This window comes from Haliotis rufescens, unplaced genomic scaffold, assembly GCF_023055435.1.
Source record: "Haliotis rufescens isolate VD_foot unplaced genomic scaffold, xgHalRufe1.0.p SCAF_7, whole genome shotgun sequence".
Lineage (NCBI taxonomy): Eukaryota > Metazoa > Mollusca > Gastropoda > Lepetellida > Haliotidae > Haliotis > Haliotis rufescens.
Genome location: NW_025964361.1, coordinates 3690210 through 3715000, shown reverse-complemented (window position 1 = coordinate 3715000; position 24791 = coordinate 3690210). Strand labels below are relative to the sequence as shown.

At 43.0% G+C, this 24791-nt stretch overlaps 1 protein-coding gene across 1 annotated transcript in view; it reads left to right on the top strand.

Annotated features, from left to right (window-relative positions):
* LOC124123014 overlaps positions 1-23400 on the top strand; it is a 46788-nt gene extending 23388 nt beyond the window's left edge. Inside the window, exon 5 of the mRNA XM_048387680.1 lies at positions 21690-23400. Coding sequence (XP_048243637.1) covers positions 21690-23400 — 1711 coding nt within the window. The remainder of the gene's footprint in view (positions 1-21689) is intronic.
* The last annotated feature ends 1391 nt before the right edge of the window (positions 23401-24791 follow it).

The window sequence follows — 24791 nt, the reverse complement described above, 5'->3', positions numbered from 1 at the left end:
TTTAACGTATTGGTATAAATTTATATGTGGTCTACTGTATGAACAACACTACAGAAGAATGTATAGATAAAAGAGTGAGTGAGTGATCATGAGCTATAATTTAACGTTGCATCGACATTATTTCAACCATACAGCGACGAGACCAAGTTGATATTTTCACAAGTGAGACATCAATGCAAATTTATATTTACAAACAAATTTTATCAAACATGTTTGGGCATAACAATATCATTAATATAGTGATTATTAACTATTAGTCTTGTAATACGATTGAGAGGATTTAAAGTTGATTGTATTTGTGAACCATCGACTTTTGAATTTTCACAATCATAATAATTTTATTCTCAAAACATGCTTCCATAATTCTGAGTCGTCTGGGGATTTAATAATCTGAATAGATATAAAAACATCAAATCGAAACACGAATACTTGTTCCAGCTGACCCCAAACGAAGTACAAATATAGCTTACTTGCTGTACCGGAAAAAAAAGGCCAACGTTTTGGCCATGGTACTGGATCAAAACTCTCACTCCCGTGTCGTTCTCTGTTAAATATCACTGAAGTCTGGTAGCCATAACGAACACCACTCACCTCCTTAACATGCATGTGGAAAGTACAAAACAGAACATGCGAACGATAGTATTCTATGGTCAATACCTACACAATATTCCTGGTTCAATCTGGCAGCAAGTCATATTGTGCACGGGGACTGGATAACTAGGTATACTCATTACTGTACACCTGGTAGGCTGATCACTGTACACCTGGTAAGTTGATCACTGTACACCTGGTAGGCTTATCACTGTAACCTGGTAGGTTGATCACTGTACACCTGGAAGGCTGATCACTGTACACCTGGTAGGCTGGTCACTGTACACGTGGTAGGCCGATCACTGTAACCTGGTAGGTTGATCACTGTACAACTGGAAGGCTGATCACTGTACACCTGGTAGGCTGGTCACTGTACACCTGGTAGGCTGATCACTGTACACCTGGTAGGCTGATCACTGTACATCTGGTATGTTGATCACTGTACAACTGGAAGGCTGATCACTGTACACCTGGTAGGCTGGTCACTGTACAACTGGTAGGCTGATCACTGTACACCTGGTAGGCTGATCACTGTACACCTGGTAGGCTGATCACTGTACACCTGGTAGGCTGGTCACTGTACAACTGGTAGGTTGATCACTGTACAACTGGTAGGCTGGTCACTGTACACCTGGTAGGCTGGTCACTGTACAACTGGTAGGCTGATCACTGTACACCTGGTAGGTTGATCACTGTACACCTGGTAGGCTGATCACTGTACACCTGGTAGGCTGATCACTGTACACCTGGTAGGCTGATCACTGTATAACTGGTAGGCTGATCACTGTACAACTGGTAGGCTGATCACTGTACAACTGGAAGGCTGATCACTGTACACCTGGTAGGCTGGTCACTGTACACCTGGTAGGCTGATCACTGTACACCTGGTAGGCTGATCACTGTACATCTGGTATGTTGATCACTGTACAACTGGAAGGCTGATCACTGTACACCTGGTAGGCTGGTCACTGTACAACTGGTAGGCTGATCACTGTACACCTGGTAGGCTGATCACTGTACACCTGGTAGGCTGATCACTGTACACCTGGTAGGCTGGTCACTGTACAACTGGTAGGTTGATCACTGTACAACTGGTAGGCTGGTCACTGTACACCTGGTACGCTGGTCACTGTACAACTGGTAGGCTGATCACTATACACCTGGTAGGTTGATCACTGTACACCTGGTAGGCTGATCACTGTACACCTGGTAGGCTGGTCACTGTACACCTGGTAGGCTGATCACTGTATAACTGGTAGGCTGATCACTGTACACCTGGTAGGCTGATCACTGTACAACTGGTAGGCTGGTCACTGTACAACTGGTAGGCTGGTCACTGTACACCTGGTAGGCTGGTCACTGTACACCTGGTAGGCTGATCACTGTACACCTGGTAGGCTGATCACTGTACATCTGGTATGTTGATCACTGTACAACTGGAAGGCTGATCACTGTACACCTGGTAGGCTGGTCACTGTACAACTGGTAGGCTGATCACTGTACACCTGGTAGGCTGATCACTGTACACCTGGTAGGCTGATCACTGTACACCTGGTAGGCTGGTCACTGTACAACTGGTAGGTTGATCACTGTACAACTGGTAGGCTGGTCACTGTACACCTGGTAGGCTGGTCACTGTACAACTGGTAGGCTGATCACTGTACCCCTGGTAGGTTGATCACTGTACACCTGGTAGGCTGATCACTGTACACCTGGTAGGCTGATCACTGTACACCTGGTAGGCTGATCACTGTATAACTGGTAGGCTGATCACTGTACACCTGGTAGGCTGATCACTGTACAACTGGTAGGCTGATCACTGTACAACTGGTAGGCTGATCACTGTACACCTGGTAGACAGATCACTGTACACCTGGGACACTGATCACTGTAGACCTGGTAGGTTGATCACTGTACCCCTGGTAGGCTGATAACTGTACATCTGGAAGGTTGATCACTGTACACCTGGTAGACTGATCACTATACACCTGGTAGGCTGGTCACTGTACAACTGGTAGGTTGATCACTGTACAACTGGTAGGCTGGTCACTGTACACCTGGTAGGCTGGTCACTGTACAACTGGTAGGCTGATCGCTGTACACCTGGTAGGTTGATCACTGTACACCTGGTAGGCTGATCACTGTACACCTGGTAGGCTGATCACTGTACACCTGGTAGGCTGATCACTGTATAACTGGTAGGCTGATCACTGTACACCTGGTAGGCTGATCACTGTACAACTGGTAGGCTGATCACTGTACCCCTGGTAGGCTGATCACTGTACAACTGGTAGGCTGATCACTGTACCCCTGGTAGGCTGATCACTGTACACCTGGTAGGCTGATCACTGTACACCTGGTAGGCTGATCACTGTACACCTGGTAGGCTGATCACTGTACACCTGGTAGACAGATCACTGTACACCTGGGACACTGATCACTGTAGACCTGGTAGGTTGATCACTGTACCCCTGGTAGGCTGATAACTGTACATCTGGAAGGTTGATCACTGTACACCTGGTAGACTGATCACTATACACCTGGTAGGCTGGTCACTGTACACCTGGTAGGCTGATCACTGTACACTCGGTAGACTGATCACTGTACCCCTGGTAGGCTGATCACTGTACATCTGGTAGACAGATCACTGTACACCTGGGACACTGATCACTGTAGACCTGGTAGGTTGATCACTGTACCCCTGGTAGGCTGATAACTGTACATCTGGAAGGTTGATCACTGTACACCTGGTAGACTGATCACTATACACCTGGTAGGCTGGTCACTGTACACCTGGTAGGCTGATCACTGTACACCCGGTAGACTGATCACTGTACACCTGGTAGACTGGTCACTGTACACCTGGTAGACTGGTAACTGTACACGTGGTAGGCTCATCACTGTACACTGTACACCTGTAGGCTCATCACTGTACACCTGGTAGACTGGTAACTGTACACCTGGTAGACTGGTAACTGTACACGTGATAGGCTGATCACTGTACACTGTACACCTGTAGGCTCATCACTGTACACCTGGTAGACTGGTCACTGTACACCTGGTAGACTGGTCACTGTACACGTGGTAGGCTGATCCCTGTACACTGTACACCTGGTAGGCTGATCACTGTACACCCGGTAGACTGATCACTGTACACGTGGTAGGCTGATCCCTGTACACTGTACACCTGGTAGGCTGATCACTGTACACCTGGTAGGCTGATCACTGTACACCCGGTAGACTGATCACTGTACACCTGGTAGACTGATCAGTTATACCTGGAAAGGCTAATCACTGTACACATTGGTAGACTGATAAATGTACGCCTATGTAGACTGATCATTTTACACCTGCGTAAACTGGTCACCATACACCTGAATAAACTGTTAACCGTACACCTGGTAGACTGACCAGACGGGTCACTGTACACCTGGGTAAAGTGATCACTGTACACCTTGGTAAACTGATCATTGTACACCTAAGTTAACTGTTCACTGTACACCTGAGTATACGGATCATTGTACACTTGAGTAAACTGTTAACTGTACACCTAGGTAAAGTGATCACTGTACACCTGAGTAGGCGGATCACTGTACATTTTGTAGGCGGATCATTGTACACCTGAGTAGGTGGATCACTGTACACCTGGGTAAAGTGATCACTGTACACCTTTGTAGACTGATCATTGTACACCTGCGTAAACTGGTCACCATACACCTGAATAAACTGTTAACCGTACACCTGGTAGACTGACCATTGTACACCTGAGTAGACGGATCACTGTACACCTAGGTAAACTGATCACTGTACACCTTGGTAAAGTGATCATTGTACACCTGAGTTAACTGTCCACTGTACACCTGAGTATACGGATCATTGTACACTTGAGTAAACTGTTAACTGTACACCTAGGTAAAGTGATCACTGTACACCTGAGTAGGCGGATCACTGTATATTTTGTAGGCGGATAATTGTACACCTGAGTAGGTGGATCACTGTACACCTGGGTAAAGTGATCACTGTACACCTTTGTAGACTGATCATTGTACACCTGAGTAAACTGTTAACTGTACACATGTGTAAAGTGATCACTGTACATCTTGTAGACTGATCATTTTACACCTGGGTAGACTGATCACTGTACACCTGAGTTGACTGATCACTGTACACCTGAGTTGACTGATTACTGTACACCTGAGTTGACTGATTACTGTACACCTGATAACTAATAAGTAAACTAATTTCGATTATCTGATAAACCAACGAAACAAAAACCATTTGCCGTAAGAGGCACCTAGAGGTGAAAATTTTGTAATTGGATCAACTGACGCGTCCTTTCATAAGGATGGAAAACGCCGAAATTTAGTTTGACGTTGACATTTATTTATTACCTGGCATAACCTATCTGGCCGTTTACGTTTGAAGGCTCGTTTACTAGATGCATGACCACGCCTTTGTCAGCTTTGTTTTTTTTTTAAGGATAATGCTATCTATAAGGCCAACCTTATTTTTTTAATCGTGGACGCTCGCATATCAGAAAAAAATTGTCCTTGAAAATATTTTCCTTGAAATAGAATACACTGAATGAAACAATAGGACGTTTGTGTCGGCGATATCACGTCACGGATGCTACGAAAAGGAAGAGGAAAATCCGGATAGGGGAATACGGGGAGATGATCCTTGTGACCAGACGTATGGCGTTATCTTGTCAGTTGAGGAAAATCAAGATTCTGTGACATCCACTGATCAGTGTTTAATATTTAAAAAGTGATTTTTTTTAATTGGTCCCTTTTACGATCTTTCATGGTTTCAAATGACGTTCAAATCTGATTATATGTGTTTAAATTTCATTGTATTAAAAATCTATTTTGGTCCAAATCTAATTATTTTTGTGTACAGATCTCATTATTTGTGTTCAAATCTCAATATTTGTTTTCATATTGTTTGGTGTTCAAGTCACCTTGTGTTCAAATCTCATCATTTGTGTTGGAATCGCATTATTTGTGTTCAAACCCTACTATTTGTGTTCGAATCTATTTGTTTTACATTTGTATTGATAAGTGTGTTTCTTGTTCTTATATAGTTGTTTCGTTGGTCGAGCTTTTTTATTATCAGCAGTAAATCGTAATCGAACCCGTATCTTCGGCGTGCCGAGCGAATGCTTTAACCACTAGGCTACCCGACCGCCCCGGACCGCTGTGCAGAGTTGCGTCCCTTGGGCACGCCAGAAACCTATGATTGTTGGTTCGAATCCCGGTTCGCCCCGATCATGTTTCTGAGTGAGTGAGTGAGTGAGTGAGTGAGTGAGTGAGTGAGTGAGTGAGTGAGTGAGTGAGTGAGTGAGTGAGTGAGTGAGTGAGTGAGTGAGCGAGCGAGCGAGCGAGATAGCGAGTGAACACGTTATCAGCTCAACATAATACCCGTTCCTGAATGGAATATATTTAAGGAATGGAGAGGCCCAGGAAAACAAAGACGAAATTTATTAAATACAAGTATAATCAATAAGTACTATTTAAATAAATTTCCATCACAGTCATCGAAATCAAAGTCAGTGATACATTCTTAATTCTTTACTATACGCGAATAACACAGCCACAAACGAATGAGAAATTATCAATCATTCCCAACAAGCCCCAAACCACCCACTTCACGACCAAATAACTGCCTTCACCAATAGTATAACTTCCTCTTCATCCCATCTCAGTACATCACAATAGACCCTAATCCGATTAGTGTTCCTCTGTCTATACGTTACACATCGAGACGTGAGAACCGAGGGGGGGGGGGGGGGGGGGGGGGGGGGGGTCGAAACTGGGTAATCCTTGTTTAAGGTTATCATGAACACAGGCAACATATAAAGTTTCAAAAGAATGATCTCTAAATTATACCCTATAACACCTTTTCAAATATGACATATTTCCTATGAAACACTAACATCGCGTACTAACGGTATTAAAGGCCGTTGCGACCTACCCATAGCAAAAGTAGGATGTATACTTCTAAATGATAGATTAGCCATATAGAAAATAGAGAATGTCAGAGAATGGGACAAACTTAGGCACGCCAGGGCAGATGTCATAGTAGCGGTTGTTGTATGATGGCATCATTAAAGGATTATTGTCACTACTTTAGACGTCGACAGCGGTGTTCTCACTATATGAAACACGGCTGACATGATAAGCATAGCATTACCTACGGTCCACTGCTCCATCTGGTCACGTTCAATTAATGAAGCCCCGATACTGCTGGAATACTGAGAAAAGGTTTGGGTGGAACTGCCTTTTCATTTCAAACTAAACATTAACGGTATAATATGTGGTCAATAAAAACAGAATTTGTCAAAAAGTACCTTTATGACGCGAATGGTTTAAACATATTTTTATTTCAAAAGAAATCTGGATCGGTAAACAAGCAAAACTTGCTTATGTAAATACCTCTCCAGGTAATAACTTTACAACAGCTGGTTATATATCAGATTATATGTAAAATAGTGCTAAACATAAACATACTAAATGCACAAATGAAATATATGAAGCCAATACAAGTGGTGTCTGTGAAATAAGATATAGCAGTTTTCAATTACTACATGCATAAAATTAAGCTACTCGAATCTTTTGCTTTTGACAATGAAATCGTGAACTGATTTAAGAATAGTCATGTTTGTAGAACTGCTAACTGAACTATTGCCATGTAATACCGTTTTTAAATGACGCGAATCGCAAACCGGTTTGAATGGTTACACCAGGCATGCGTCGTTAACAACGTTGACCCTAAAGGTAAAAAATATTTTTCACATTAAGGGTTAATCTTGAACATATCGCCAATATTATTAACGAACTTTAATTGGACGTATTTTTTGGTCTCTTTTAACTTTTTTTATTGTTTTTTGCTTGGTTTCTTGCTCGGTTATTAATTGTTTTTTTTTTATTCTTCCTTCAACTTTGTGCGTTTTCCCAGTAACTACAAATAGAAGATCCATGTAACTGGTGTATGTGCACTGCACCTTTCATATTCCGAATACCTCTCAACAACAACAACCACTTAGGTGTTATTTACAGGTTTTCTTTAAGTGGTCATCACTGACACGTCATGTAAATTGTTATTAATCTTGGTAAATAGGTGTATTTGGGGACGGTACACACAATGACCTTATTTACGTTACTACCTTGCTTTAATGGAAACGGAAAAGCTGCAGAGCTGATTGATCGATATTTACGGATTTCTTTCAAACATGGTATTGAGGTACTATTCATGTATTTCAGGGCTCAAACCGAATAGCTTTCTCACCATGGCAACAAAACGAAGGCATCTGACAGGTCGATTTTTATATGTTATTTCGTTCAAAGATGTTTATACATATATTTGGATATAAAACACGGTATCATTGGGGTTTTGTTACATCGCGTTATTGAAAAGCACTTTCCCAAAAGACGAGGACAAAGTCGTTCATATGTTGTGTTGACCGCCTCCGTGGTCTAGTGGTAGAGCGGAAGGTCCAGGGTTCGATCCCCGACCGCGTCATAACCAAAATACGTTAAAAGATGGTACTTGTTGTTACCCTGTCTGGCGCTCGGCATTCAGGGTCTAAAACAAGGACTGGTCGGCTCGGAGACAGTATACTGTGTCTGAGGCGGGAATTCATGTTAAACCGCGGCATGGTATCTCAGTGAGCTAGCACTATAAATCGGCATCAGTCCGGACTAGTACAAGCAGCCACACAAACACACACACGTACATGCACGTCGCTATATAAGTGCAATTATCTTGGACGCGACGTTAAACCCCATTTCACCTCACCTCACCTCATATGTTGTGTGAGACGCCTTGCGATCACCAGAGGAATCCCCTGATCTGATAGGTTTCCCCAACAGGTGCAAACTGAAATATAGTTCAGAAATCCACATTAAAAGTCAAAATACTTAAAACTACATTTCAGTTTAATATGCTCCCTAAAAAGCATTGTGATATTTAAAATCCCTGACAAAAGCAATACAGTTAATAAAAAGCAAACATTATTACCACCTGACTCACTAGTTCCGATTTTATGAGCTGAAAAGATTAAACTGAGATTGATGTTTGGAAAACATTCAGTCATGTGAAAAGTCATAAAATAGGAAACAGTGGGATGGTTTAACCTGACGAAACACCTGTGCATCCTGTGATGAGGGCTTCGCCACGAGCTACCCCAGAGCCGTATATCCTATCTTAACAACATCGTCTTCACGTGGGAGGACCACCCTCCATTGCACATAAAGTCAGATGATATTTTTATTTTCTCGCTTATCAAAGAAAATATTCAGCGAATTTGAAATTATGAATGTATTTTGTTTTTATTGCCCATTATTTCAACCTTGATTTTTGCAGAGGTAATACTAGAGCTTGGAGGGAGTTAATATTATGTTATATTAAGTTATGTTTTTGATAACATCAGTTGCTAAAACATATTTGAATTAATTTATGTATGTATAACTCCTACTCATGTCAACTACGACTTAAAAGAAATATGGGATCTCAACTCAGACCTCAACATTTTTGTTTTCCGATTTCTACTCTAATCCAAACTACGATCTCAACGCCAATGTCAACACAGACCTTAACTCCAATCTCAACTCCGATTTCTACTCTAATCCCAACTACGATCTCAACTCCAATGTCAACACAGACCTCAACTCCAATCTCAACTCCGATTTCTACTCTAATCCAAACAACAATCTCAACTCCAATGTCAACACAGATCTCAACTCCAATCTGCAGCCTGCATCAATTTTGGCTTATCCAACATTTAGCTGACTGAGGTAGGGCTGGGACGAGTCCAAATTTACTACCCGGGTACCCACCCACCTATTACCCGACCCTACCCGGGTACCCGCTGTAGGTCTCAAGAGATGGGTACAAAATGGCCGATTGGGAATAGTTTGACTATAGCCCAGGACAAAATGTATTCAGATACACGTTTGAACGATTTGTTCATGCATACACTGAAGTTGACTGAAATTATATCTTTATTTAAACATATAAACGTCTGGATGCATTGTCAGAAAGAAATGCCAACATTAGTGACTCGTGGTGTAACGATATAGTTCAAGATCATTTTTTTGTCATTCATCAATATCACATGACCAACCAGTGGTCCGGGTAGTTCTGTGGGTACCCAGGTCCTTCTCAGTACCCACCCAAAGTACCCGAGTTACCCGTCCCAGCCCTACCCGGCGGTGTTACTGACACTCACTGACTCACTCAATTACCTGCGATCTCAACTCAAAAGCATCTACTCAAATATAATTGAAACTCAATTTATAAAGTTATCCCTTTTTGTGAGCACCCAGTGCAATATTGGCAGACATTATGTCGTTTCCTCTAGGCAGAACTCTACAAGAGACACTATTAGTCAATCTCATAGCAATATCGGCGATAATCTACATCGTAAATTAAGTTAAATTTAATTCAAAAATTCTGTATTGTATGAAAGGTCACAGGCTCACACAACGAAGTTACATGACACATTTTATCAGCTACGAAATCAAGGTAACAATTCATTTCGTAACACAAACCCATGGTATATGTACAAAGCTAGTTGATGTGGTATAAGTATAATGGTTTATATTTAACCTATATGTATTCATAGACCACACAGATTCAGTTCAAACATATATATACTAGTCAAAAGAAGTTAAGGATCACCCGATTCTTTCATATTACAAAAGTTAATCTCTCATGCCATGATCGTCACGCCGAAGACCCGGGTTCGATTCCCGACATGGGTACAATGTGTGAAGCCCATTTCTGGTGTCCCCCGCCGTGATATTGCTGGAATATTGCTAAAAGCGGCGTAAAACCCCACTCACTCACTCACTCACTCTCATGCCATGACAGATTAACATTACAAATATGAAAGAATCGGTTGATCCTTAACTTCTTTTGAGTAGTATATTATTAATACCACACAGATTCGCAATTCCTGTATCTCTGCACGAGGAAAGAAGTACAAACTAACAGCAGGTGTCAAATTGATGGCGACAAACGTTCGCTGAAATAAGAGCTGTTACTTTATTCATAACACCTACTTGCCAAAATGTTTTAACGCTGTGCTCTCCGATCATTGCCTAGATTGCGTAATACGCCCAGTACATGCCGAAACGTTGAGAAGATCATCTAAATTCGTTATTCTTCTCAAAAGGGTGGTTACAACAGATTGGTAACTACAATTCGTTATAGCCGATACTTCGTCATATCCGACATTCTTATATCAGATACTTCGTTTTATCCAACTTTGTTATAGCTGATATTTCGTCATATCCGACATTCTTATATCAGATACTTCGTCTTATCAAACTAAGTTATAGCAGATACTTCGTCATATCCAATTCTGTATTAACAAATATATTATTTATCTGACTTCGTTAGAGCCGATACTTCGTTTTTGCAGATACTTCGTCGTATCCAATTTCGTTATAGCTGATACTTCGTCATATCCGATCCTTATATCAGATTTCTCGTCTTACACAACTCTGTTATTGCAGATACTTCGTCATATCCAACTTCGTTATAGCCGATTCTCCGTCTTATCTGACTTTGTCGCGTCCTGTAAACTGTGCAAATAGATTCAGAGTCTTCTTGATGCACTATGCACAGGCAGTAAATGCATAAACAAGTCTATAAACGGGAATAAACAAAGCAACAGCCAAACAACGGAACCCTTCTCAGCACATTATTTGCTCGACGATACCTGCGGTGAACATGCGATATCTCCAACAGAGATAGTCTTTGATGGATGAGTCAGGGATTAGCCATAAGCCTCCGGTCTCAGCAAGGCAATACAACTCGGGTGTAACAATTGATACGTTTCAGCAACCTCCCAAATTACCAGATTAACGGATGCAACATGTGTCGTATTAACTACAATGGAACATAGGATGCTATGGACCAAAAGCTGCAAAGTATGTGGTGACACGTCTTCATGCAAGTAACCGTAACAAACAACCTCTTAACATTTGTGTTGATATAACTGCAGGATGACTTGCTTCTATTAGGTAGAGGAGCAGTAATGTTATTTGAGTGTGAGTGTAACGGTAGTCAGTCAGATATGGTCAGAAATGTCATATCTGCTTTACTTCATGACTTTGGATCACAGTTGGATGATGAATCCCTCCGTACTGTGATGTGTGAAACTGCTGCCATTGTAAACAGCAGACCCTTAACTGTTGACACTCTGTGTGATCCGTCCTCTCCAGAACCCCTGACACCAAATAACCTTCTTACCATGAAGTCTAAAGTAATCCTTCCACCACCTGGAACATTCATTAAGGAGGACATATATTCAAGGAAGCGATGGCGCAGAGTTCAATACATCGCTACTTGAATATGATATTGAAAGTTCAAGCCAATGAATAGATTGCAATAAAAGCAACCAAACTCATTCTGGACTCATAAGAAATCTCTGCTAACAGCAGAGTCGATTTACGATTCCGATTATATCATGAGCATGTGTTCATGATTCCTGTTCAAATAGTAATTTTATCGGGTATTCGCGAAGAGGTGAGCGTCTCCTAATCCACAAGCCGCACTCGTCACAACTACAACACATATATTGAATTTGTTATCATTTATAATACAAAATTCCATTAAATACGAAAGGGACATTGGTAGCCTTGTCGTCTAAGGCAGTGCAATTCGCAGTGCAGAGTTGCGTCCCTTAAGTGTACCAGGATTCTGTGATCGTTGGTTAAGGTTTTTTACTCACCAAGTGGTAAACGTCCCAGACCTGCATCACTTCGGGGTTTCTTACACGCTGCTGAGACGTCTTGTGAGAAAGCTGACCCTCGGGGTTAAACCCAAAGACTTCACTCACTCAACGCCCATAATGCCGAATCAACGTGAACAGAATTCATTTTCAAAAAACTGTTTCCTACAATGGGGATATAAGCTTCGCCAGGTCTTCGCTAATAAAGCCACTTTATCAAGACAATCAGTGTTCTCATACAGATTTAAGTAGATATTAGTTGCAACAATTATCCGAACCAGATTCCCATTAATCATAAGCACGGCATGCCATTAGACTACACTAAACGTTAAAAACACACTGATGAATTGATTAAGAAGTTCAAGCGAATGTCACGCATGGGAAAGACAACAAAGACAAATACACCTGATACCTAATTAAGGTACGCAAGAGTGCTATACATTAACACAACCTTGGTCTTGTTCATACCGATGTAATACATGTATGTGTCGGACTTGGAAATGTAAGACGTGACTGGGTTTCCTAATAACGGTGACAATGACGAGACACTTTAAAAGTTAACGTGTTCTAGGAAGGGATCGTTATTGAAAACGCATGGCTCTAGGTTAAGTCACATCACCTTGTAACTCTGCATATAAAAGCGCATGATAAGAGAGCTTTGGGATGGCATCGGTGTTGTGTACGCCTTGTGTGCATTGGGATACGATGACGTTCGTTAGAGCTTCATGTTCAACACACTCGTAAAACTCGCGTGTATTAAAAAGCACATGCCTGTAACTGTCGGTTCGTTTATAAGAATCGTCGAGCCGACAGTTACCTAAAACACATCCCTACTTCTTAACTTCTAGTTTTCCTTTCTTTCTTTCTTAACGCCGCAGTCAGCAATATTCCAGTTATGTAACCAGAGTCTGGACCAGACAAGCTAATGATTGACATCATGAGCATTGATCTACTCAACTGAGATACGATGACATGCATCAATCAAGTCAGCTAGCTTGGCCACCCGATCCACTCAATTGAGATACGATGACACGCATCAATCAAGTCAGCTAGCTTGGCCACCCGATCCACTTAATTGAGATACGATGACATGCATCAATCAAGTCAGCTAGCTTGGCCACCCGATCCCATTGGTCACCTCTTACGACAAGCATGGCCAATTCTAACCAGGATATTCACGGGTAGAGTACTACTTAAAATTATATTCCTTTTTTGACAATACTTTAAACAGAAACCAGAACTCTTTGCAGTCTTGAGCTATTCGTGTGAGTGGCCCTTGCGACAGGCACTTTGAATGTTTTCTCTGCTGTTGGTTCCCGTGCGACAGAGCTTCGTTTTAGGTTGGTGTTTACAACGCCTGGTACAAGGCTCTATACAATTTCATATGGCCCTGAACGAGTATTTTATCAACCGGTTGAACATTTTGAGAACACGCTGACATGGGATTATATTACTTGACTATATCATCCCGGACAAGGATATAGTTTCTCCTCTCGTTAAAGTTTTCTTTTTCATCAAAGGGTTTATTAATATCCACTTAAACTAGAAATAGAAGAGACCAGTGAGCCCGCCTCCCCTGTTTCTTATTTAGATTCAGAGTGACGAAGAACTCTCTACAAGACTGTATGACAAGAGGGATGACTTCAACGTTCCAATAGTCAACTTTCTCTTAATGTCGAGCAATATTCCATCAGCTTCACCCCTTGTCAAGACCCGGGGTAGAATAGGTCTCCAGCAACCCATGCTTGCCGTAAAAGGCGACTATGCTTGTCGTAAGAGGCGACTAACGGGATCAGGTGGTCAGGCTCGCTGACTTGGTTGATGCATGTCATCGTAGCCCAATTGCGTGGATCGATGCTCATGATGTTAATCAGTTGATTGTCTGGTCCAGACTTGATTATTTACAGGCCGCCGTCATATAGCTGGAATATTGTTGAGTGCGGCTTTAAACAACAAACAAAACAGAAAAAAACGTACATTTGTCATACCTCTTGCAAGCAAATTTACCTAAAATGAAAGTAACTATGCAAGTAAAACTATTTACATGTCCACGCTTGCATGTAAATAAACACGCATATGTAATAAATCACAAGTATGCAAACGCGTCCACATAAATAAGGCTTCACGTGTAACCCGGTTTGTCATTGTTGTCACAAGCTATTATTTAGAGTATCGTGCTACCATATTGAGTATCAAGCTTGTACCATTATTGTATCAAAGTACCATTTACAGTTGTGCAAAGTAGATCGCCGTCCGACATACTATTATTAAACAATGATGATGTTTTTACGATGGATTACTGATGAGTCAGCAGATAATAGTCGGTTGAGAGAGAGGGGGGTAGAGAGAGAGGAAGAGAGAGGGGAGAGAGAGGAGAGAGGAGAGAGAAGGGAGAGAGGACAGAGAGGAGAGAGAGAGGGGGAGAGAGGGGAGAGAGAGGGGGAGAGAGGGGAGAGGGAGAGAGGGGGGAGAGAGAGGGAGAGAGAGGGGAGAGAGAGGAGAGAGGGAGAGAGAGGAGAGAGGGGGAGAGAGACGCCTCGACTCCAGTATTTTAATTTGTATCTGAGAGAGGTTTATTTCAGTGTCACACTCCAATACAAATCACATGGCAATCACAATAAAATAGCAGATGCAAATGAAAAAAATACTGGAGTCGAGACGCTTATGAGACACTATACACTATACACGTGCAAATGCATAGACGTGCGTATTAATAAATACACTCCAAATTCAATCATACACGGGGTAAAGATCGGTACTGTTGTTTCATATTTCTAACTTCTAATTTGGCTGTCTCACTCACTCACTCCCCCCTCTCTCTCTCCCTCCCCACCTCTCTATCTCTCTCTCCCTCCCCTCTCTCTCTCTGTGACTCTCTCTGTGTCTCTCTCTCATTCGTCGCCTTCCTCTACGTAGCTCTTTCTCTCTTTCCGTCTCCCTCCCTTCACCATCTTTCTCACCAAAGTCTTCGTATTAATCAATTTCACACGAGATTAAAAACCCTAAAAAACATTCTTTTCCCAACGTACCTATTGAGAATATAATTGGCATAAATAACGCTTTTCCTTCTAGCTGTTGTTACAGTTATGATATCAAGTTTCATCAGCTTACATCCGAAAAGTGGCAACAAAGCTCCTCTCCGCACCGTGTCGAACCAGAGCTTCTTACCCCGCCCTGTGTCGCCGCTCTCTCTCCAGAAAAAAACAACCCTACCGCAGAACAAAACACAAGAATGACACTTTGAACATAGGTATTGGAGGAGTGGTGAACCCTCACATAATTATATACCACCTTTATACGCGTCACTGGGGCCGACCCTGCCAGACATCTGCAGTAACTGACTGGAATGTGTAACGTCTCCGTGCTCGCTCTTCTCGCCTTGTATTATCACACCTTAGGGATCGGCCATTTAATATTCTGGGGCTGGGAGCTTTGTTTGAGACAGGATATTCTTCCAGTCACCGCTTCAAAACATACGCTATGTTCATCTGAACAGTTGAGGCACTATAAAACATTACCTTTCAGAACATCATGTCCAGCGAACGAGTAATACACTGGTTTTGTTTCCCAGCATTTTCAGGAACATATTTTGTTGTTGAAGTCGATAAGCCCATGCGATTTGTGCTATATGCCTGACTCATTAAGATGCGATTTTTAACTTGCTCATCAAACATCTCACTTACATAAGGCAAACAAAATATATTTTATTAACTTGTCTCATATTTTATGTTAGTTTGTATTAACCTTTGTCCTTCCTGTCTACGATTCTATAGAATAATACTGTTCCACTTCAGAAGATAACAATACTCTATATTCTGATATGGTTATTGTATTCATAAAGCACATAAATACGGACCTTACTTCTAGCATAGTAACCGTTACATCTGTTCGATGGTTCGATCCCCTGACTCGTCTACCGAAATATGTTAAAAATGGTACTTTTTGTTACCCTGCCTGGCGCTCGACATTAAGGGAATAAACCAAAGACTGGTGAACTCGGGGTCCGAACAATGAGTGGGGTATCCGTGTTAAAATGGGGGCTAGCACTATAAAACCGGCATAAGTCCGGACTAGTACGGACCGTCTCCGTGGTCTAGTGGTAGAGCATCCGCCCGGAGAGCGAAAGGTCCGGGGTTCGATCCCCGGCCCTGTCATACCAAAAGAGGTTAAAAGATGGTACTTGTTGTTACCCTGTCTGGCGCTCGGCATTAAGGAGCTAAAACAAGGACTGGTCGGCTCGGAGTCAGTATACTGTGTCTGAGTGGGGTAGTCATGTTAAACTGCAGCATGGTATCTCAGTGTGCTAGCACTAAAAATCGGCATAAGTCCGGACTAGTACAAGCAGCCACACAAACACACACACGTACATGCAGTCGCTATATAAGTGCAATAATCTTGGACGCGACGTTAAACACCTCACCTCACCTCACCGGACTAGTACGAGCAGCCACACATACCTGCATGCACTTCGCTAAATCAGTGCAATAATATTGAACGCGACCTTAAACCCCATTTCACCTCATCTCAACTTTCTGAAACAACCCCTGTGTTAACTTGAAAGGAAACCTTTGTCCTCGTTACAACAAGAAAGAATTATGTATCACCTAGCTGTTGACATCCTATCTCATGTAAGTTCCAACATTAACCATATATCAAACCAACTTAGATGTAACAAGATTCCTAATAACGGCGTGTCCAGCCTTCAGTCATCCCTGTCGGGCCAGGGCACCAGTGTAGAAACAGCCATTATGAACACGTCTCTCTGAGTGCACTGTGAGGAGATTGATTGGCGATAAAGACGTGGGTCATAGATCCCGACCCTGTACCCGAGTCTTGACGCTATCTCACACCTCTGAAGAGGTTTGTATCGGAAGTGATCAGTTCCCCTTTGTACAGGCTATTGAAGACAAACCTTTAAATCTTGTCCGGGGACATGTTAGCAGTGTCGGGTTTAACGTTTGTCAGGATGGGGAGGGACTGTGTTCCAGTTCGGCGTTCCCCGTAAGGGGGTGGACTTTGAAAAAGCCCAGAGGTGATTTAAAGTAGTACTCGGACTTAACCCTCCAGATTAACATCAAACAGTTGGTGTTGACCCGCTAATCTTTCTAAGCTCAATACTGATATCATTTGTTATTGATGTCCATAATGCACGTGTTGCTGAGTTGTTGATAAAAAATGGAGAAATATTTTGGTGTCTTCAGAATACTTTGTTGATTAGTTTTCGGTTTTCATACTGGATTGGTTGTTTCATGAAAAAAACATGTTATTATGTACTAGAATGTTGATATAATAGCTATGGCTGTTATCTTGTTGCAAGGAGGTGTGCTTAATATTCGAGTTCACTCTAGGAGGTTTCTAAAACACCAGCTTGTAATTTCGTTAGGGCTATGAATGAGAAAGTATTGTTTATTTCATCATTTGGAAACAGTAGTATTTATGAAGATCGAATAAAATATTTTGTTAAATGATAAGTACAAACCATTTCAATGCATTTCACCCCAACAAGATAACTAGTTATACGCATTCCAGTTGCTCATGAGACGATTGCTTCGGTTTTCTAGGATTCCAGAGGAATCCTGCTGGTGGGCTGAATTCTGAAGTCCTGAAACCACTAATGATCAACATAAGGGTAATCTGGCTTGTGCTAAGGAAAATGTGTGAGAATATCAAGGCAAACGTCGTGGAGAAATGGCTAAAGGTGTGTCGTTCCACACTACAATGCACATCTGCACAATTCTGCTGAACATTCTCCATATTCACCAGATTTGGCAACGTCAGATTTCCACCTGTTCTCAAACTTGGCAAGCGTTATGGAAATGATGCTGACGTCATGTGTGGTGTGGAAATCGTTTAAATCTACCAGAAGGAAGTCTCCTCTACCAGTGGGATGATCCAAGCACTCCAGCATCGTTGGTAGAAGTGTGTGGACGGAGGGGATTAGCTGAAAACTATTTATCAATAAACAAATGCGACAAAACCCTTTCCATATTCATAAGAAATCCAACTTCATCAACGCGGTCCTTCTTAGCTAGGTTCAGAATGTTTCAGTCACCCCTCGTAGCCGGTGTGTTAACGTACTGTAGGTAATTTCAATTGCCAATACGGTGTCTATCTTGATAATGAAAACAACGTTCAAAGAGGGGCAGGCGCAAGGCATGGTACTCCACATTATGTCAAAAGGACATAGTGAGTGAGTATGGTTTTACGCCGCTTTTAGCAATATTCCAGCAACATCACGGCGGGGGACACCAGAAATGGGCTTCACACATTGTACCCATATCGGGAATCGAACCCGGGTCTTCGGCATGACGAGCGAACGCTTTAACCACCAGGCTACCCGACCGCCCCTCAAAAGCACATAGATCATACAGGGTGTGGTTTGGTGGAACACACGTTTGTTATTTACACCTGAAAAATAATGAAGCATTGATGTTTTCAGATAACATTACAATTATGTATTTTCGCATCCTGTATATTTTCTGATGAAACACATTTGGTTTTTTAGGACAAATTGAAATGTAAACAGGAATTATGCCATCCCATATAAATTCTGATTGTATTTCTTGGTTTCTTTGTATCATACCCTTGGTCGTGAGTTTTACCAAAAGCATTCAATTCTAAGACCTGTGTCACTTGGGACTTTATTACTTTTACACTCACTCACTCTCTCACTCACTCACTCACTCAATCACTCACTCACTCACTCAATCACTCACTCACTCACTCAATCCCTCACTCACTCACTCACTCACTCACTAGAAATAAAAATCGGTTATAAATCTGTATATATTTGTATAATACTCTTTGTATCGTCATATAAGAAGCGTTTGTATCACGAAGCTTACAAAATCAATATTTGATTGAATATATATTAAAGCGAAACCACGTTCACCCGAACACCGTTTTGCGGAAACCCTCTTCTGAACGTCTACATGTGGGAACGTCCATATAATGTAAAAGGAAGATTAGCCCTCGTTAAGCTGGACGATTTCGGAGGCAAGATAACGAGGATTCGTTTTTTTAAATAATGAATGATAAATGTGAGTTCAACCGAGAACTAATGACCTGTCTTTCAGATATGTTATTCATAGAGCTTGTTTAAATAAGTTAAAAAATTCGACCGAAATTATCTTCAAAGAGAAGCGAATTGGAAGAAGCTCTCAAACAGCTGATGTTATCTCGTCCTCGTGAATCCGCTCACAAGGGAGCCTGATAGCATCGCCTATATAACAAACACAGTGTTTTGCCGCAGATGCATAGCGGTAGATGAAGATATGGGACATCATAAAAAAGTTTCAGGAATGTGAAGCAACAAAACCATCAATGTACCAGAGAATGATACCGAAAAGATCATATCATTTTTGCCGCCACTGAGAACATATATAATAGACAGTCATGTTAGTTTTATAGCTGTGCCTAATGCTGTAGTGTAAGAGGTGACGATTAATTGTACATGTAGGCTTCCCAACGAATTAAATGACACCCTGCAGCTATTGGTCTCAAAGCGTTGGGTTTAACGACAGGAAGCAAACGTGGGTGTCATATTGCGGTTCTGGCATTTAAAGTTAAATTGATTGATGTAATTAATTCCTTGTGTGGCATTAATAAAGATTTCTGTTTAATCCGAGTATCATTTTATTGAGATTCCGTAACTAATGTTCTCTTGTTTTGGGTGTTGGGTATATAATCAGGTCATGGGTCAGAAAGTTTTATGGTAAACTTGTGACGGACATTTCCAAATTTGACGCATCAGTGACAAAAATGTTTGATGCAATTCCTTTTTTTGACTTATACCATGTGCTCCTGTATTTGTGCGGGTGAACAATCAACTTGCCTTTGCATGTATTTGTGACGGGTACATGTGTACCACTGGTGGGGCAGGATAAGCTCACCTTTTCGCGAACACCTGGTATCATTACTATTTGATAGTGATTCATAAACACAGGCTCATGATATAGTCGGAATTGTACAATCGACTCTGCTTTATGCAGAGATGTCTATTGGATGTGGAAAGGGTTTTGTCGCTTTGTTTATTGTTTGTTGTTGTTGTTATTATTATTATTATTATTATTATTATTATTATTATTATTTAAAAAAACATTATTATTATTCACAGATTAAAATAATAAATGCAGCAAAGAGGTTTTGGTCGATCCTGGCACAGTCAGGCTGGTTAGGCTCATCATCAGCTCAGGGCCCTTGCCATCTCTACATGCAATCCCAGACAACGAATGGGACTTCTCCCAGGAAGTGATGCCTAGCCAAACCCTCCCAGAACTTTTCGGAGAATGTGAAAACTCCCCAACACTACAGCCTTCTGTATTACCCAGATTGTCAGGAGGGCTGTATTCCAGGTAGCAAACCCGGGTACTCTCCCAATGTCACTCAACAGATTGGGAGGTACCAAACCTAAGGCACCGAGAACAATGGGGAGTCGGACAACTTGGTACTTGGGATGCAAGCGAGACATTTCTAAAGCGAGGTCCGCAAATTTGCCATGTTTTTCCTGAATCTTGTTAATCACATTAGTGTCAAAAGGGACAGAAAATTCAATAATATAAATAATATCATTAGATTTATGAAAAAAGACAAGATCAGGTTTGTTGGCCTGGATATGTCTGAGGCTGTAAACGGGCATATTCCAAAGAATTTTGTATTTATCATTTTCCATGACGCCCGCTACATATTCTGGGTCGTATCATGGATGGACCTCTGTGTCAAAACCACAAGCATGGCATTAATATTATTTGTTAGTTCATCAAGCTAATGACCGGGGTTCGATTCCCAACTTTTACAGGATCGTAAATCAGTGATAAAAAGATTCACGAAAATGTGTATATTAAAGTCCGTTTAAGAGGAGTATTAAACGCATTTCTTTGTCTTCAAGATGTTAGATGCTCTGTCAACCGAAGACGAGATGAAAGGCCTTGCTTCTTAGATATCTGATGCATACAGTGCAATGTTCCATTGCGTAGTAGGGAATCGTTAATATATACGAAATAACTGTAAATAAATAGCTTAAAGGACAGTCTCTTTTTGCACCCGATGTTTTTATTTCATATTATACCACAGGTGGATGTGATTAAGTCAGCCGAGTGTTGAAATAAAACCTGAAAAAAATTTCTGGAATACGTGGCAATTATGAGTAAGATTTATGTCCACCGGGGCTACTTAACGCCGGGACAGCGTGTAGGGAGAGGCATCATTTCGTGATATCCAAGTTAAAGAGGTAATGGCATACCGACTTACACGTATCAAGGAGGGTATAATTACTGTGTGTAAGAACATGACTCATAATCGGAATTGATACACACCAAACGGGGTCATGGTCTCCATGAAGTTGGTTCTGTTATTAAAGACCCCTACCCCGTCTCCGTCACAGTCAACGTCCCCGTCTCCGTCTCCGTCACAGTCACCGTCCCCATCTCCGTTACAGTCACTGTCCCCATCCCCGTACCCGTCCCCACCCCCATCTCCGTCACAGTCACGTCCCCATCTCCGTCACAGTCACGTCCCCATCCCCGTCACAGTCACCGTCCCCACCCCCGTCACAGTCACCGTCCCCACCCCTATCCCTGTCACAGTCACCGTCCCTATCTCCGTCACAGTCACAGTCACGTCCCATCTCCGTCACAGTCACCGTCCCCATCCCCATCCCCGTCCCCGTCCCCGTCCCCGCCCCTATCCCCGTCACAGTCACCGTCCTTATCCCCGTCAGAGTCACCGTCCCCATCTCCGTCACAGTCACGTCCCCATCTCCGTCACAGTCACCGTCCCTATCCCCATTCCCGTCACAGTCACCGTCCCCATCTCCGTCCCCGTCCCCACCCCCATCTCCGTCACAGTCACGTCCCCATCTCCGTCACAGTCACGTCCCCATCCCCGTCACAGTCACCGTCCCTATCCCCATTCCCGTCACAGTCAACGTCCCCATCTCCGTCCCCGTCCCCACCCCCATCTCCGTCACAGTCACGTCCCCATCTCCGTCACAGTCACGTCCCCATCCCCATTCCCGACACAGTCACCGTCCCTATCCCCGTCACAGTCACCGTCCCCATCCCTGTCACAGTCACGTCCCCATCCCCATCCCCGTCACAGTCACCGTCCCTATCCCCGTCACAGTCACAGTCACCGTCCCCATCCCCGTCACAGTCACCGTCCCTATCTCCGTCCCCGTCCCCGCCCCTATCCCCGTCACAGTCACCGTCCTTATCCCCGTCAGAGTCACCGTCCCCATCTCCGTCACAGTCACGTCCCCATCTCCGTCACAGTCACGTCCCCATCTCCGTCACAGTCACGTCCCCATCCCCGTCACAGTCACCGTCCCTATCCCCATTCCCGTCACAGTCACCGTCCCCATCTCCGTCCCCGTCCCCACCCCCATCTCCGTCACAGTCACGTCCCCATCTCCGTCACAGTCACGTCCCCATCCCCATTCCCGACACAGTCACCGTCCCTATCCCCGTCAGTCACCGTCCCCATCCCTGTCACAGTCACGTCCCCATCCCCATCCCCGTCACAGTCACCGTCCCTATCTCCGTCACAGTGACCGTCCCTATCCCCATTCCCGTCCCCGTCCCCGTCCCCATCTCTGTCCCCGTCCCCACCCCCATCTCCGTCACACTCACGTCCCCATCCCCGTCACAGCCACCGTCCATATCCCCATCCTCGTCCCCATCCCCTTCCCCGTCCCCATCCCCATCCCCGGCACAGCCACCGTCCATATCCCCATCCTCGTCCCCATCCCCTTCCCCGTCCCCATCCCCATCCCCGGCACAGCCACCGTCCATATCCCCATCCTCGTCCCCATCCCCTTCCCCACCCCCATCTCCGTCACACTCACGTCCCCATCCCCGTCACAGCCACCGTCCATATCCCCATCCTCGTGCCCATCCCCGTCCTCGTCCTCGTCCTCGTCCTCGTCACCGTCACCGTCATCGTTACCGTTACCATGCCACCACGATCCACATCCCCATTCCCGTCGCCATTCTATCCCGATCCACATCTCCGTCTCTAAAATAGCAGGCATACTTAGGGTTGTTGTTAATATTCTACTTCTGAACTTTTAAGTTTCTTCTTTTATACTTTCACACCATACTAAAATGGGTATGGATTGTATTCACGCCTGATTTAGCAGTATTCCAGTGATATCACGGCAGAGAACGCAGAGAACGAGCGCCAAAATTGTACTACAGTAAACTACGGTTATAACGAACACGCTTATAACGAACTGACGATATAACGAACTTACTTTTTTGTCCCGACTATTTGCTGTAGGTGTGCTGTATATATGCATATAACGAACCACGTCTACAACGAACTAAAATTAGTGGTCCCTTTCAGTTCGTTATAACCGTAGTTTACTGTACAGTGTATTGTGTGGACTCGAACCTGTTGTTATAAAGAGTATTCACTTTAACCACAGTAACCAACTAACCCTTCCACTCATCCACACATTAATGTCAGCTTGCAAAGCATATCTGAGTAAAAAATCAAATTGCAAAATTCAAAGGTACACGAATTTATGCATTCTTTTATGACGTATTTAAAACGTGTGATGTATGCTCAGATGCTGGTGTATTTTTTCTTGTGGCATGATGCGGTTCCTGTTGCGCAATACATTCACGTTGACAATAAACTTATGATTTTTCAGATTTTAAAAAGACCCCAGCAGGGACCGTATCATGTTGTTTTATTACCAAGCAATAAATATTAGGGGACTTTTTGAGTTACAACCACATCAATGACTCTGTGTGGACGTGGCAACAAAGACAACAAAGAGGACATGCAGTTTAGTGCCAATGTGTTACATACGCTCTGTCAGTTGTACTAAAACCTGCACATGCTTTATACATTAAGGTATGGATAGTTTATGCGTAGATGTTAAAGAATATTTTTCATGATGTGTCTGATTTCGCTCAGCAAGTCAGTCTTGCAAGCGACACACACACATGATGCATTGTACAGATACAGTAAGCTACGGTTATAACGAACTCAAAAGGGACCACCTCTTTTAGTTCGTTATAACCGTAGTTTGTTGTAGTGAGTGAGTGAGTTAATGCTTAACGTCACATCGGCAATATTTCAGCCATATCGTGACGATAGTTTTTTGTTTTTGTTGTTGTTGTAAGCATATGTGCAGCGTATATACTACAAATGAACGGGACCAAAAATATACAGTTCGTTATATCCGTCAGTTTGTCATAAGCGTGTTCGTTATAACCGTTTATTGTAGATAGGAGCGACAAAACCGTTTTCGTAACCATACAAAATCTCTGCTTAGAGCAGTAGTATTATGTGACTGCGTCATACGCATTTCTTTATGGATCACTATCAATGAGTGAGTATGGTTTTACGCCGCTTTTAGCAATATTCCAGCAATTTCACGGCGGGGGACACCAGAAATGGGCTTCACACATTGTACCCATGTCGGGAATCGAACCCGGGTCTTCGGCGTGAC